Here is a 16,226-nt window from a genome sequence, read left to right on the forward strand (position 1 = left end):
CGACAACAGAGTCTAGTTTCCGCTCGTGTTCCTCTGGTAGGGGATCTCTGCTTAGAGAGTCTGCTAGAGTGTGGAGTACCCCTGGAACGTGTTGGGAGGGTAGGGATACGCCCCGTCTGAGTGCCCATTTCCATATTTTCTGTGCCAACTTGGATTTGGAGAGTGTGCGCCCCCCTGTTTGTTGATGTAGAACATCACAGTTGTGCTGTCAGTTAGAATTTGAACCGACTGGTTCGTCAGTTGCACTTTGAATGCTTGAAGTGCTTTGAATACTGCTTGTAGTTCCAGTAGGTTGATCTTGTTCTGTGCAGTTATGTGAGTCCACAGACCATCTGCTGTGTGGTGAAGGTAATGAGCCCCCCCCACCCGGAGAGTGACGCGACTGTTGTGACAATCGCTTGTGTGTCCGGATCTTGGAACGTTTTTCCCTTTAACAGGTTTTCTTTCACCCACCAGCGTAGATTTTGAACTACTGTTGGTGAAACGACCACTAGATCATCCCAGTGACCACTTGTCTGAGACCACTGTTTCGCCAAACACTCCTGTATTGGTTGCATGCGCAGACATGCGTGTGGGACTAGATATATGCATGATGCCATCATGCCGAGCAAATGCATTGCTTTGCGTACGCTCATCTGGAGACCGGGGTGGTATTTGCCGAATCATGTTCTGCACTCTTTCCATGGATGGAAAGGCTAAGCCTATTCTTGTATCTAGTACAGCTCATAGGAAGTGTTTTGTTGTATTTGTTACACAACTTGACTTTCTCATTTATTGAGAAGCCCAACTGGAAGATAAGATCCATGGTTCTTTGCGTGTTTTGTCTGCAAAGATGGGGTGTTTCTCCTGTGATCAGCCAGTCGTCCAGGTAGGGGTACACTGAGATTGCCTCCCTGCGCAGGTGCGCCGCCACCACAGCCAGTACCTTGGTGAATACCTTTGGAGCTGAAGCTATTCCAAAGGGTAGCAACTTGAATTGGTAGTGCTGGTTTGCTACCTTAAACCGCAAGGGTTTTCTGTGTGCTGTGAGCATTGAAATATGAAAATAGGCATCTTTCATATCCAATGTTGCCATGTAATCCCCCGTTTTAGCAGGGGAATTACCTCTTGTAGCGTTGTCATGCAGAACTTTTGTGGCTTTACATAAGTGTTTGCAGGGTGTAAGTCTAATACTGGGCGCATCGTTACATCTTTTTTTGGCACAAGGAAGTATGTTGAATAAATACTCTGTTTACCTCATTGGACGGCACAATCTCGATGGCGTCCTTGAGGAGCAGCGTGTTGACTTCTTCTATTAGGATGAGTTCTTCCTTGGTCGTCTTCCTTTGGTGCGGGGGGGGGGTGGTTCAATGGTCTTTCTAGGAGCTCCACACAAAAACCTCCGGCTAATGTAGGTAACACCTACTTGACGTGGTTATTCCCTCCCTTGCGTGGGTGAAGTGTGAAATCCGCCCCCCCCCCCTACTGGGGAGGAATGGGAGGGGACCTGAAGCAGGCCGTCATTGTTTGGGAGGTGTTCCTCCACCTCTAGATGTGGAGACTCTTCCCCCCCCCGGCCGCGTCCTCTGCGCTGGCCTCTTGGATAACCCTTGTACGCTTGACCCTGGTTCTTGTTCCATGGTGTGTTCTGATTTTGTCCGCATCTGGACCCTCTTTGGGAACCTTGGCTGCGAAAATGGCAAAAATAGTTCCCGCCCCTTCGGCCAGGTTGTTAGTCAGTTGCCAAAATCATTCCTCTTTGGCTGATTTGAGAGCGTCCTCTACCGCTTTGCCGAATAGCAGGGCTGGTTCCACTGGCATGTTGAGGAACGTTGCCTTGTTCTCAAGACTAAAACCAAATTGGCGAAGCCAATCGTGGAGCTTGAGAATGGTTCCTTCCGCAATAATAGGGACTGCATTATCTACAGCGTTGAGGTTGTTCTTCAGCAAGCTGCTGGCGGTGGCTTTGCCTTCCGCAGCTACTAGGGCAAGTCTAGACTTTAAAGGCTATGGAGCAGAGTCGATGAGGGCCGTCATCTCGTCCCATTTATGGCAGTCATAGTTCACCAACAGTGTGGATTTGTTGGCGATCCTAGTTTGAAACGCTGCCAAAGTTGCAACTTTCCTCCCCATGGTATAGAACTTCTTGCTCTCCTTGTCTGGGGGAGCCTCCGAAGAGGCTAGTGGTGTATCTGCCCTCTTCCGAGTAGTTGTGACAACTAGCAAATCCAGCTTAAGATTTCCTGTAATATATAAAGGATCAGATGGCGCCGGGCAGAACACTTTTTCTGCGCGGGTTTTCTGCCGTAGTCTGATTTGGTGTTTCTAGTGAAGGGTTGATTTTTCTCTGGACAGACTAAGATGGGGATGAACTGGGTGGCGGCTTTGTCACCCAGGATATCTTCGACAACATCCTGGTCTTGCAGAGTCTCCTGTGTTTGAATACCGAAGTGCTCAGCGGCTTTGATTAATATGTTGTTGAATAGGGGCTGATTATCTACCGGAGAATCAGGCACTGGGGAATCCTGTTGAATTGGTGAAGACATAGTATACACCTCTGCCTCATCATCATCGTCTTGATCAGTGTTTGGGTAGTCCTCATTATCCCCTTCAGTGTCTGTATGAATGTCAAAGGTCAGCAGTAGTGCAAGACCTTTTTGCCAGTGGCTGGGATGAAGACAGTGGCTGAGAAGTGGAAGACATGGGTTGTGAGCTGGAAGCCTGAGCAGTAAGAGGTGTAATTTGAACATTTTTTCGACAGCCCGAGGGTTTTACTAAAAAATATTTGCAAAAAATCTAATTCTCGACATCACCCCATCTATGTCCGACGCCGTCTATAGGGCTGAACTGGCGATGACCTCAGTGTTAGGTATGGTAGGGACTGAAGCTGTAGGTGTGGCTAGGCCCTTATTCTGTAAGGCCTCAGCCAAAGAACCCTCTTCTTGTGGCACAGGTAAAGTTTCCTTTGAAGAGGTAGACTTGTCCCTATGAGACTTGTCCTTGTGATAGATCTTGGAGGAAGACTTCTTGGACTGGGTAGCCTTTAACAGGCTTTCTGGGACATGTTTTTTTAACCAGGTGTGACAATTTAGTGTTTACAGTGGATTTTGACGAAATGTATCGACTTTCGGTATTGGAAAGGACCTCTGGCTTGTCTGCCGATGTTCGGTCGATGTAGTTTTATGGGTGGCGTCTTTTGGTTTATGGCCCAGTCACGGGGCTATTGGGACCTTTAGTGCCCAGATGACAGGGAATCTACAGATCTCACCCTAAACCAGTGGTATTCAAACTGTGGGTCGCGACCCCCTAGGGGTCCGCGGGTGCATCCCATGGGTGCCCTGAGAGCTCAGCATGAAAAAAGATTTTTTTTTTTTTTTAGATTGGAAGAAATGGGCAGGGGTGGCCCACATGGGCGGGCTGAAGCATGAAACTGTCCCAGGCAACAATGAAAAAGTGGCCCACAGTTGTAAATGGATATTCATTCCTTTAGTCACAGACTGGGCCTCATTACTACTATGGCGGACCAGTAACAACGGTGCTGGTAAGCTACCGGCACCGTTGCTACCGTTCCGCCATAGTAAGAGTTGTGCTCGTGGGTGCTTGACAGCCCCCGCCAGGTCTGACCTCAGCTCGTCGGATGCACCGGCACCGTTATTAACGGTGCCGGTGCATCCGAGCTCCCCATTCGAGCCATATGGGGCTCAAATGGGAATGGGGATCTACCGGCACCTTCGAAAGGGCAATTATCATGTCCGCCTAACTCGGCATGACCTAGTAATTGCCCATTCGCGGGTGCCAGACCCGGATGCAACTCCAGTGGCAGCCGTGCCGGTTTTACCGGCACAGCTACCGCCAGAGTAGTTATGAAGCCCACTGTTTCAATAGTACCCAAAGGGGTGCTTTGTGTTAAAATGTAAGTAAATTGTGATATATTCAGCATCAATGGTCAACATTACTAACTGCATAGTTAAGTAACTCATCAAAATGGTCCACATTGGCCAAAATGGTGGCCCATTTTGATTGGCCCAAACTAGCATTTTACATTTTTGGTACAGGCATTGCCCTATAGGCCTGTCCGAGCCTGGCGGCTCATCCATAATGGCAAGAGGCGCCCACCCAGTGGCCCCTCACCCATTATGGAGGAGCTAAGGAGCCAGCCCAGTGAAACAGTGAGCACTCCCTCAGCTGCTTTATCCAGCTAATGGAGTGCTCCTGGGCTGGCTGAACTGTCAAAGGGAAACACTGTTTCCCTTTGACAGTTCAGTTTAGTTCCCCAGCCGCACATGCTCACTGAGCCATGCAAGTGCTGGGGCGTTTTGCTTCGCCAGCATTGCATAGCTCATTGGAAATGCTGGCTGGGGCACTGCATGTCTGTATGTCCAAGGGGGAGCTCCTGCGCCTCCTCGCACATACGGACAGAGCAGCTGGAGCAGGCCGTTTCAGCACCCACACACAGGCCAATGCAGAAGGTACATTTATGTTCATTGTTTTTATTTAAACATGTGTATGGATGCGTTATGAGTGAGTGTATGGTGATGGATGCTCATGTGAATGATAGAGTGATTGCTGTATGAATGTGCAGCGCCTTGCATATACACATAATCATGTTCATTGTGTTAGGACCAGTGGGGCCCAGGGGACAGGGATGGTATCTTTTTACCGGACATCTATCATTCAAAACCCTCTGCCTTGTCCACAAGGCTTTCTGGGGCCTGGGTCCAAAATACCTTCAGCTATTCCTCCGCAAATACCTCCCCTCTCGAGCTCTTCACTCCTCTACCTCCAACTCCCTCAGGGTCAGTCGTTTATCAAAGAAACGAGCTGGGGGTAGATCTCCGTCTTCGGCTGGGGCCTCCCTCTGGAACAGCGCCCTGCCACTCTAAAACTTGAGGAGAACCATCTTTCTTCCTGCACTTATCAGACCTACCCTGTCTGCTGCCTTAAACGTAGCACTTGCAAATTGCTGGCTGCACTACCACTGTTTGTTGCCTTTATTATTTATTTATTGTTATTTATCTGTTTCTCCTCTGCTTCGCACTTTCCACTTCTCCCCCCTTCCATGCACTTTTCCCCTCACACTTGCGCGTTCTCAATGTCACTGGGCCTAGTAAGATCGCTGTTTTATTCTCCTCTGTTCCCCTCCCTTGCCTTGTCACGCTCTGAAACACTTGTGTACGAGCGCGATAGAAATAAAATATCAATGCCTGCCCCCTGGACTCCCAGCAACAATTGCAAACTGTTTGGCTATTTACCCATTTTTTGTTAAAAGTATGCTCTACAATGCAACATTTTAACCTATTATTTAAAAAAAAATTCACAGGGGGAAACCCCCCCCGAACCTCCCCTTAATGCCCCTCCACTTAAAAAAGATTCACCAGCCGCCACTGGCCCTCAGACTGTGTTGGGAACGGGATGGGGGAACCGAGGGACTATGGTGGGAGCACAATGGGCGGGAACCATGGGATAGTGATGGGAGCAGAGTGGGGAGAGCCCTGGGTGTGTGATGGGGTGGGGAGAGACCAGCGACTGGGTAGGAGTGGGATGAGGGAGCCCAGCGACTTTGATGGGAGCAGGTGACGGCGCGCAATATATACTGTCCATTTGGCATTTCTGGGGGGTCCCGACCTGCCCAAATTTTGCTCAGGGGGGCCCTGGCCAAAAAAGTTTGAAGACCACTGCCCTAAACGCTGTATCTGGGCGTTTGGTCGGCGGCGTAGACACATTTCGCCGCAGGGTGTGTGCTTAGTGGCATGAAGTGGAAGTGCTCTTGCCGCCAGGTGTCATCCCCGTAACAGAACCCGTGTCGTCTCTTCTAGGGTCGGGGTCTTGCACGTTGGAACTTGGCTGTTCCCCGTCGCCGTCCGAAAAGACGGCGACGCTGCGGTCACTGGAAGCTCCCTCCACGTCCATGGCAGCCTCGATCTGCATGGTGTGCTGGGCCCAGCGCTTGGTTCTGCAATCTTTACGGGTCTTAGGTAAAAACAGCTTGCTAGCTCGACTGTGCCCTTTGTCGTGGTTCAGACACAGGTTGCATATTCACTCGATCCACAGAAATGTTTTATTACATGTGGGGCAACATTTAAAGGGTGTTTTATAATAAGTAAATGGCGTCAGTCGAAACTGAACTCTGCGAGAAGCGTCCACTTACAATGGCGGAATAACAAACAATCTGAGGAACCTCAACACGTGAAGGACCATGGGTACAGTGTACGTCACACTAGGGATAGCAGGGCCGGTCTTACACCAGATTGCACACCAGGCAGGAAGCATCGTTGGCAGCCCGACCCCTAAAAATGACAACCAGAAAAATATATGTATGTCGTAGAGTCAGTGGTGGCTAATGTGCAGTTTTTGTTAGGTTGCGCTGCCATAAAAACACTGACACACCCTGGGCCAAGACTAACCAGACATTGTACATCGAGGTGAGGGTTGAAGGGCTGGTTTGAAGAGTTTTGTTGTAAATAAAACCGTATTGGGACCATAGCCTGGCGTACTCTTCCTGTGTGCCCAACACTCAGTTGTATGGCAATACTTGCTTGCACATTTCAATACTATACATGCACATTCAAGGCAACACCATGACAAACAGCATACTCCGGCACAAACACGTTAAATACAATTATGCACAGTTCTGAGTGGTCACAGGTGAACAACACACACATGGGCTGAATACAACTCACCACAATGGGCCAAGGCAACATAATGTTCAACTTACATCCGCACAAGACCATTTATGCAGAAGCCCCACAGAAAACCCAAAACATGCATGGATCATAGAGTTAATGGTGAAAAGCTCTTTATTCCAGATCCCATGAACGACCAGTATGCTCAGACAATAGGTACACGTGGATACAAATTTAGTATAATAACCAACCTCAACTGGCACCAAAAACATGCAAGGTCTGTACTGTATTCATAATGGCCTAAGAAAATGAACCAGAATGGGCGTAGACAAAACAGGCAGCGCAGGGCCTTTCTTAACTCAACAATGCTTGCAGGACTGGTAGCAGAGGGTATTGTAGGTGAACACACCACCAGTACATGCACTTGCACAAACCTGAGCAGAGATTGCAGTGGGCGCCAGCAATGGCCGATACTGAGCCTGATGCCCGCAACAATGCGCATCTTTCTCTGCGTGCAAGCGGGAGAATAAAACTAAAGCCATACTCAAATTGCTCAAAATATTTCTATGACGAAGTATATAGTGTAAAGTTAGTTTATTATGAAAGGGTAGTTTATTATGTAATGTGGTTTGCTTCCAATGCATTGCTATAAATAAAGCATTATTTAAGCACATGAAATGCAAAGCAAAATCTTAATAAATATCTATATCAACTGACCTGGGAAGATGTTTAGTTTATTTGTATAGCGTGGCCAAACCCTAGGGTAACTGGGCGCTTTATCCTTAGGAACAGAAGTGTTATAGATAGTTGCACAGAATACAACATAGGATGATACAGTACAATAGTTAGTGTGAAGGACCCGGTTACAAAGTGGTCTGTGAAGAGGCATATATTAGTTACAAGTATACAAGTGTCAGAGAAGCATACCTGGCGGCATGCCTTAGGCACAATTATACATTAGATACAGAGAGAGCAGAGCTCAGGATTTAGCTAAGTGCAGTTAACACTATTGCTGGATTGAGAGTAGTTCCTTTACCTTGGCACGGAACGACCAGAACGATGTGTAAGCTCCGATTGTCATTGGTCAGGCATTCCAGGATTTAACTGCTAGCAGGGGAAAGCTAGCTCCCGCACCTGTTTTCAGGTTGAACCTTGGGATGTTGAGCTGGTGTAGATATGGGGATCTAGTTGGTCTGGTAGAGTTCTGTCTCGTAAATTTGTCCCATAAGTAACGTGGGGCTGTCCGGTAGAGGCATTTGTGTGTAATGACCAGTGCTCGTAGTTTAATTCTCTCACTGATAGGGAGCCAGTGAAATTCCTTTCTAGCAGAGGGCGTGGGAGATTAAGGGCGCATCTAAGGGCGTTGTTTTGGAGTGTCTGTAGTCTGTTCAAGTTGTGGTTCGTGGAGGCGAGGAGGTGTGTGTTGTAGCAGTCCAGTTTGGACAATATGAGGGCGCTTGCCACTTTGAGGCAATTGTTGGTGGATAAGACAGGTTTGCAGGCATTGAGAAGTTTATTGGTGTAGGCTATGGATGAGATGGTGGCATTCATTTGTTTTTTGAGAGTCGAGTCAAGATACACACAATGCTCAAATTGTCCACATCCCGATTCCACCATTTAACCGTGTGTGATCCTGGACAAATCATTAAATAGCACTGTGGCTTATCTGCATCTCCATAAGTGATTCACTTCAAGCTTATGTTAATATATCATTCTATTATAAAAAATAGAATGACTATAGAGTTGCTCCATATATAATAATGGTGCAATTTAGGTATTTGGCACCGCAAAGTTATTTGCCACTTGGCTTACCTATGAACTTATTCTAAAGTCACATCCCTGGTGCCTCCAAGTATCAAAGAGTGATGATGCTCCTTGCAATGTCCTTTTCTGTAAAGTCACTTCTGTTGGTGTAATCCATATGCAAATTAGGAGGTATTTTGCCACACAGAGCTGTAATGGATCAGTTTCCTGCATCTGTAACGGTCTTGCAGTTTTATGTCTATGTGTTAAAATGCCATCTACCATTAACGTTACCAAAAAAGTTGAATGGGGTGTGAATGATACCGTATGGCGTCGGGCGCATTGCATTTGGGTGGGGGTCAAGTAGCAGGACTTCATTCGTGGCTCGCCTCCCCCTACATACAGTATACTACTGTAAAAGGCGAATATGATAGAGAAGTAATGTAATATTGATAGTACAAGGTGGGACAATGCACTGCTATTTTTTGTTACATCACACATTTACAAATGAAGGTACCGAGAGATAAAGCAATACAGGTGGACAGAATTAGAATACAGTTCTCAACATTCAACGACATATCAACTGGAGTACACCACGGTTTTGACCAGAAAGTACTACTCCACCAGACATCCGCACATTCCATAGTGGCACTCTGATTCAGTGGAACATCAGAAGGCTTCGTCACTATAGCTCAGTGTCACACTAGAAAGCAGCTGCAGCATCACATGTGCCACCCATTGAGCATATCACACTTTGGAAGACATTGTCAATAGTGAGTATCGCACTGAAAGGCACAGTGGCAATGGGGGTGTGGGGACATTGGAGGTAAATGTCAAACTGGAAGGCTGTGTCGCTGGTCCCAAGAGGTGCAAAAGCTATGTGTTGAGTATATGAAGGCATATCACGATCACAGATTATATTATGGAGTATAAAGCCCTGGCAGCCAGTGCCATGGGGGTATCACATTGGCACGCACAGTGCAGGGACTACACCGGCTATTTCCTCTTGCCTGGCAGTGCCACGGGTTGTGGTACGACAGCTACAGCTCTGGTTTCTGGCACATACTTGCCAACATGTGAGGATCGCACTCGGGGGAGATCCTACTATCCAGGCAAAAATACACTGCAGACAAGTAAGCGTACTGATAAATATCAAACAGTTACCTGCTTCGTACCCACTTGCTCCTCTTTTCCATAATGGCGGGGGCCCGACAACACCAGCCAGCCCCAATCAATCCTGCTGTGACACCGTCAGTGTGTGCGCATAGCCTGGAGGAGGGCACGCTGGACGTGTGCCCATGGGCCTGGCTGGTGCCACCAGCACTGGCGCCGCCCGCGAGGGGGAGGGGGGAGTGAATAAAGCAACAAATGTTGCTAATTTGCCAATTGCTGCCCTGCCCGAGGGCCGAGGCTACAGTGCTACTAATATATGTTCTTAACATTATAAATATGAATGTGGCTGGCCTGGCTGGTGCGTGCGGCCTGGCCTTGCAGGAGCACCGGCTCAAGGCGAGCTAATACAAATGCTGGAGTCAGTCTAGTGCTGAGGACTGCTGGTGCAGCGCCCCCTAGAGGCTGACTGAGGTCAGGCAGCCGCCTAAGCTGTCCGACACAAAGACCGGCCCTGAGGTATAGTATTACAGGCACACCCTGTCAACGTCCCTTTCCGAGTTTCGAAAACAATAACTCGGCAGCTTCCACTAGGTGTCGGCCTACGCATAGCATGTGATCTAAGCAGATTCCACAAGCCTTAGAAATATATATACACACCGCTTGCATTAACAATGTGGGATACATTTGAAGGTGCATTATATATATATATATATATATATATATATATATATATATATATATATATATATATATATATATATATATATATATATATATATATATAATATTGGTATCGATTGTTTAGCAGAAATGTCTCTTTGCGGTATGTGATCACACGCTGAATAAAGATTCATTCTTGAGCACATAAAGAGAAGCGATTGAATAGCAGAATTCTACACTCTTGGGATAGGAACGATGAGGTGAGAATGGCTCCACATTATAGGAATTTGAATATAATTATGCTAAGAGTGAACTTACCATTGTTGCTCGTCACTCCCAGATCCTTGCTACCAGTCTTCACTTAAAATTGGAACGAACATAAGAGGCCACTTAGGCTTGTTCAATATTCTCTCCCCGCTACATGCGTGGGTGCCCACCCTGTGAAGGTGTTTGCAATATGACGTTTGTCGTCTATGGCAGTAATGACGTTTAGCCAACCATGCATGATACACTAAGGCTTGTTCACAGTAAACCATAATATTTTATCTGTACAACCCCTGGCATGTGGATACTGGTGATGGGTGTAATATTCACAATATTTTCATTGTATTGAAGATGATATAATTAGATATATTTGTATTATGAGATATACATAGATCATTGATCTACTTCTTGATTTGTTTTATGGATCTTGTTTTATAGGTTTATTTTCTCCAGATTGGTAAAGCAACCACAAAACGCAGAGAGAACGTTTTTGGCCTCCTCTTGAACATTACAGAATAAAGATGTCACAAATACGTTTAGAGTTGTGTGCATTGAATATGACATTGAAGATAAACATGGAATTTTAACATTAAAACATGGAATTTTAAGTGTATTAAAATTTTGCTGATCAAGTATTTAGGTGTGCAGGGGACCGAAGTGTCCATAGATGGACCCCTTTTGCTGTATTTTATATTACGATCTCGCGTCAGGGTCGTTAATCCTCCCATGCACACAAACAGTTAAGACTTTCCAAAACTACAAATACTTCAGTAGGTGTGCAACGACTGTTAGATTTCATCTGTCTTCTAATGCACAGACCCTTTTCACTCCCTCACAGGACAATGAATGTCACCGGAAATGGCATTAAAAGGCCCATAAAGCATTTTTAGAAAACTCAACATAACAGTGGAGCCTGTGCTTAATGACAGCCACTAGACATGGGAAGGCCTAAACCCTACAAACTGTGACTACATCTTGTATAAGGAATTAACTGGCATTTCAAGATGCATTTGGCATGTGATGGCAGCAACTGGACGCAAGGCTAAATATTTCATTTGGCGACTATACCATGCATCCGATTTACAGGACATTGGATAGCAATACTCTGGTATTAGGAGACTACACTTGTGCATTATTGCAGCACCTGCACATATAAGGCTGCATCTTGCAAATGGTCAATGCACAAAAATAATTGAATTCAAAATCCAAATCCTATGACTGTTTTTTCCCCCACCATGTAAACATATTTTTAGCTGTTCCCATTTATCACGCCGGGACTGTGGCAGAGAGCTTACTCGTGACCTGCCTTCATCCTGAAGTAGAATTTAACAGTAAAATAAAAATACTTCAAAGTTTCAGCAAATGCTAAACTCTGGAGCGTAACATAAGAAAACAAAGCACTTCTTTTGCAATGCACACAAGAACAATGGTTTTCTTCTCCCACTATCCAGCACTTAGCCCACATTTATCAGCTTCATCGCTGCAGTGCCTGGTGAGGCAGCAGAGGTTAGATCAGTTTGGTGGACAACGAATGGCTATAAGGTTCTCAAATGGCCCATATAATACTTATCCCTGACCTAAACCAAATACGTGTCTCACCAACATAACCGCATACAAAATGATTCAGCAAGTACTGCAAGCATGCAACATACAGAAAGAGTACAGTGCCCCTCTCATACAGAGCAATGCAAAATACTGACAAACCACCCAAGTCTCAAAACAATCAAAACCCAAACAACTGGGAATACAAATATGGTTCACAATGGGGAATCAAGGGGACACAGGGCCACTTGAGAAAACACCTTCTATTGGCTTAACAATGAGAACATCCTTCTATTGACCACATGCCAGAGTAGCACAACATTTGATTGGACCACACAATGAGGAAAATGGCAAAAGCTCTGCACTTAGCCACATGTATTAGAAATATTCATTCAGCCACCCCAGACAGAGGTGCCATCCTCTGGGATGCCTTTTGGCTTGGACACTTCCTCTGTAGCTTCCCAAGGAGTTCCCATGCAGCTCCCGGAGAGGCGAAGAATTGTGCCCTGTTATCGTGAAGAATTGGAATGATATCTAATAGCAAAGCTGCCCGCCTCCCCCTTTCAAATTGTTAGCTTCCTGCTACCCTGCTTTATTATCCATCAAAACAAGTTTGAATAGGTTTGACTTTACTGGCGAGGTTCTCAAGAGATTTATGCACTTTCATTTCAAGAATAATGATTTCACCAAAAGACTTTCAAATAGAACATTTACATACAATCACCCAACTTAAGTTGGTAATCATGAACTTCGGAAGGATGAAAGGCTGAGTTGGCAATGCCAGGATTTAAAACTACGACCTGAAAATCACCCATTTCAGCAATGAGCACTCAACTGAGCCAACTTACTGGCAATCGTTTTATTTTAATACTATTCTCATGGTCAGTCCAACTACAGGACGTTCCATAAGAGGAACTCAAACCAGGCAAGGGCGGTTGGGGGCCGATGAAGGGGACGTGCTTGTGCCTTCTCACAATGCTGCCACAACAGAGATTAGGCAGATGTCTATCCTCTTTGCACTTTGTATTAGGGAGGTAGAACTCAGAATTTGTTGCACCTACTAAGCAATAATCTGACGGGCTAAACTGAAACATTTAGGAAGACATTTCACCCAGATTATGGTGCCAGCAATTGAAGTTGGTGTTAAGACATGGCTTTCCATATCCTAGGCATGAAAGCGATTGAAAACATCACACCTAAGGTGTTAGGCAAGATTGCAATACAACAACCCTGACCTCCTGGCAATAGGAACCCAACCTTTGGTACAAGTCTGTACTACACAGGTTGGTAGTGTGTCTGAGCAGCCAGGCTTATCTCAAGAGGGGTCAATGAGAGCTGTAGGGGAGTTACACAAGAGATTCACAGTTACAAGTATTCAAATAAACAGTTACACACAAGGTTTCTTGAATAAATAATTATTAATTTGTCAGTTAGAGTAAGCCTTCTTCATATAAAACTAACACTCAAATACACTTCAAAACACACTCTTAAGATTCTATAATCAGTGAAGAACCTTTTGGGATGGCACACAGTCGCAACCTACAACCTACACCCTCAGGTGACTTCAATAGCTGAGTTGCTGGGGACATTGATATTTTACTGTTGCATTTAGAATACTTTTAGAAATTGGTTAAAGGAAAAGGTTATTCGAACAAACAAGAGATCACAAATATTCATAAGCAGGCAAATACTTTAAGACCCACTTAGCAGAGTCATTCAGTTATAATAGGTTAAGCCAGAGTTAATGGGCAAAAGTCGTATATGGGCTGAAGCACTTTGGGTAGGTAAGTAGGAAAAGTCTTTGCACCATGTTTTAGAAGTCTTTGAAGAAAAGAAGAATCAATGTAGGGCCACAAGCCATTTAGACTTGTGAGTAGTAGAAGATGCAAGCAACTCTACAACAAGAGGTAAATTCTCAGACTTTACAGTACCTTGTATTGAAGAAAAAGTGCAGCAGATGACTTCTGTTCCTGTGCAGCTCTGCAGATCTCTCTGTTCCTGCGCCTCAGTCGTGGGGACAAGAGGGAGGACTTCTGAGGACTCCTGCACCGCTATGGGACGGTCACTGCTCGCAACCGGCATTCTTTCCAAGAAGTGGCATATCAGTGTTTCAGCTCCTTGCGACAATCGCAAATAGCAACACCGCGGTTCCTGGCTGTCGAGATGGACTTTGCTTGCTTCTGGGGTGCCGCACTCTGTTGAGGGGGCTCAGGCTCGGTCAGTCCTGCTTTCTGGGAGTCCGGAGGATCTTCCTGGAGCTCTTACCAACTAAAAAGCAACGCACACATCTGGTGTTCCTATCTCTGGCTATTCGGTTTCCAGCAGTAGCTCTGTGGAAAGGCAACCAGCTCAAAGAGAATGTCCAGGTAGCTTACTTTGGAGTTGATTGGTCCCACCAACTCAAGGAGAGCAGTCGTCCTGGCAGGGGCTTCTCTGTCGATACAGATTTTGAGATTCAGTACAGCAGCAGAGATTCACCGGGCAAACCAACGGTCCAGGAGTTGCAGCAGGCGTCTTCAAGTTCTTCTTCTGTTCCTTCGTCCAGTGGTCGACTCAGCCTTCCAAGCCAAAAGCCTCGCCTTTTATTCAGTTCTCTCCCATTCATTCCAGCCTAGCTGTCAATCACCCAGCAGGATGGCTTTCCTTGCCGGACAGCCAGCCGGCCAATCACTACAGAGTTCAGAAATCACATTAAAATACATGAGAGAGTGGGGAAAAAGGGTCTCGCTCTCTCCAGGTTTAAAAAAATCAAGTCCTCAAAATCCAGCAAAGTTGCTGGGGGTCTCTAAGGTGGAGGGAATTAGCACATTTCTGAGAATTCTCCCTAACATAAGGTCAGTTTCCTTGGAGGACAACAGGACCTATGACAAGTTGTTTCTCTGTGTATTCCCAGTCAGTGCAGAAGGCTACAATGCACCTACGCCATACTTCTGGCACACTGCAGACCATGGGTAACCTCTGAATTTAGGAGGACTCACCGTACACAGTACCAGATGACAGAAGCAAGTATGCTCCACACCTATAGAGGTCAACACAGGTAATAAGTGCCAGATCCACGTAGGAATGGAAACACGCAAGCAGGCAGAACCAAAAGAGCAGTGTTGCAAGCCTGCATTGGCAGGAAGAGAACCAGCTCAACAATGACCACTCAGCTACATTCTTACAGGCATCCAAAGCCTTGGCTGGGTTAGGGGCATAGATCAGTTGCTGCAGGCTCACCTTCTGCACCGTCAAGGTGGGAACTCCGAGGGAGAAACTCTGTAGACTCTTATGGACAGAAGAGAAATTGAAAGCTCACCCCATTACCCAGTTTATGAAATTACTGGAGCACAGTACTATCAGGCAGCTGCCTGAATGCCTCAACTGCTAAAACAAACAGTGCACAATGTTGGAGAGCTGCTCCAGAGGCCTCATTAAGAGAAGTGAGGACATCTTACTTCTGCCATCCCTCCTGTGATCCTTTCAAAAACCAATTAAGGAAGTCATCCATTACCTGATTTGCAACTACTGCATCTTGTGGATCATCTGGTTCTGCTGCCGCCAACAAGGCTTGCAACGATAACAGTACAGTTCTCAAAGTCATGGCAGCTGCCCTGGAAGAAAGGGGATACATTTATATTGTGAAATATGCAGTGGATTAGTTTACCTGTCCAAGCTTCATGTTCTCATAACACACGAGTCAAGACTCCTTGCCTTCAATAGTACTTTAAGAGGCCATTTGCAAGATTATCATATTACAGACTAGGCATGGAGACATAACTGAATTACATCAAAATAAGATACAACTCAATATAAAACTTCACAAGGTTTTCTTTGTAACATTAATTCTCCCTTTATAACAGAAATGTGCAACAGTTAAGACAAATAGACCACTTTGCACAGATCTACTACTAAATATTGTAACCCTGGTGTATAGATTTCTTTCCACCCCAGCCTCCACATTCTAGACTTAACTGGTCAACATCACAATAGTACTAATCACTACATTTATGAATGCTAAACTGGAAAATAATTTTTAGTATACTGACAAAAAAGGGAAACATTTTGATCCTGAATAAGTAATTTCTGGGGCCTGGGACTTCTCTACATTCGCTTCCAAAACATCTTCTCAAGCTCTCCGCTCATCCACCTCCAACTCTGAGGGTCAGACGCTTCTCCCAGTAGAGAGTTGGTGGCAGATCTATCTCCGCAGCTGGGGCCTCCCTCCGGAACAGCCTCCATGCCTCTCTGAACTTGAGCAGAACCAGCTCCGGTTCTGAAAGCAACTTAAGTCCTTCCTTTTTTATTCCACTTTCTCTCTTC

At 45.8% G+C, this 16,226-nt stretch overlaps 1 protein-coding gene across 2 annotated transcripts in view; it reads right to left on the reverse strand.

Annotated features, from left to right (window-relative positions):
- The window catches only part of UBE2K (ubiquitin conjugating enzyme E2 K), a 400,326-nt gene that overhangs the window by 191,846 nt on the left and 192,254 nt on the right, over positions 1 to 16,226 (reverse strand). For both annotated transcript variants that reach the window (XM_069631775.1, XM_069631776.1), the window contains one exon: positions 15,418 to 15,517. In XM_069631775.1, coding sequence (XP_069487876.1) covers positions 15,418 to 15,517 — 100 coding nt within the window. The remainder of the gene's footprint in view (positions 1 to 15,417; positions 15,518 to 16,226) is intronic.

Source organism: Ambystoma mexicanum, chromosome 6q (assembly GCF_040938575.1).
Source record: "Ambystoma mexicanum isolate Mex_15411 chromosome 6q, UKY_AmexF1_1, whole genome shotgun sequence".
Taxonomy (NCBI): domain Eukaryota; kingdom Metazoa; phylum Chordata; class Amphibia; order Caudata; family Ambystomatidae; genus Ambystoma; species Ambystoma mexicanum.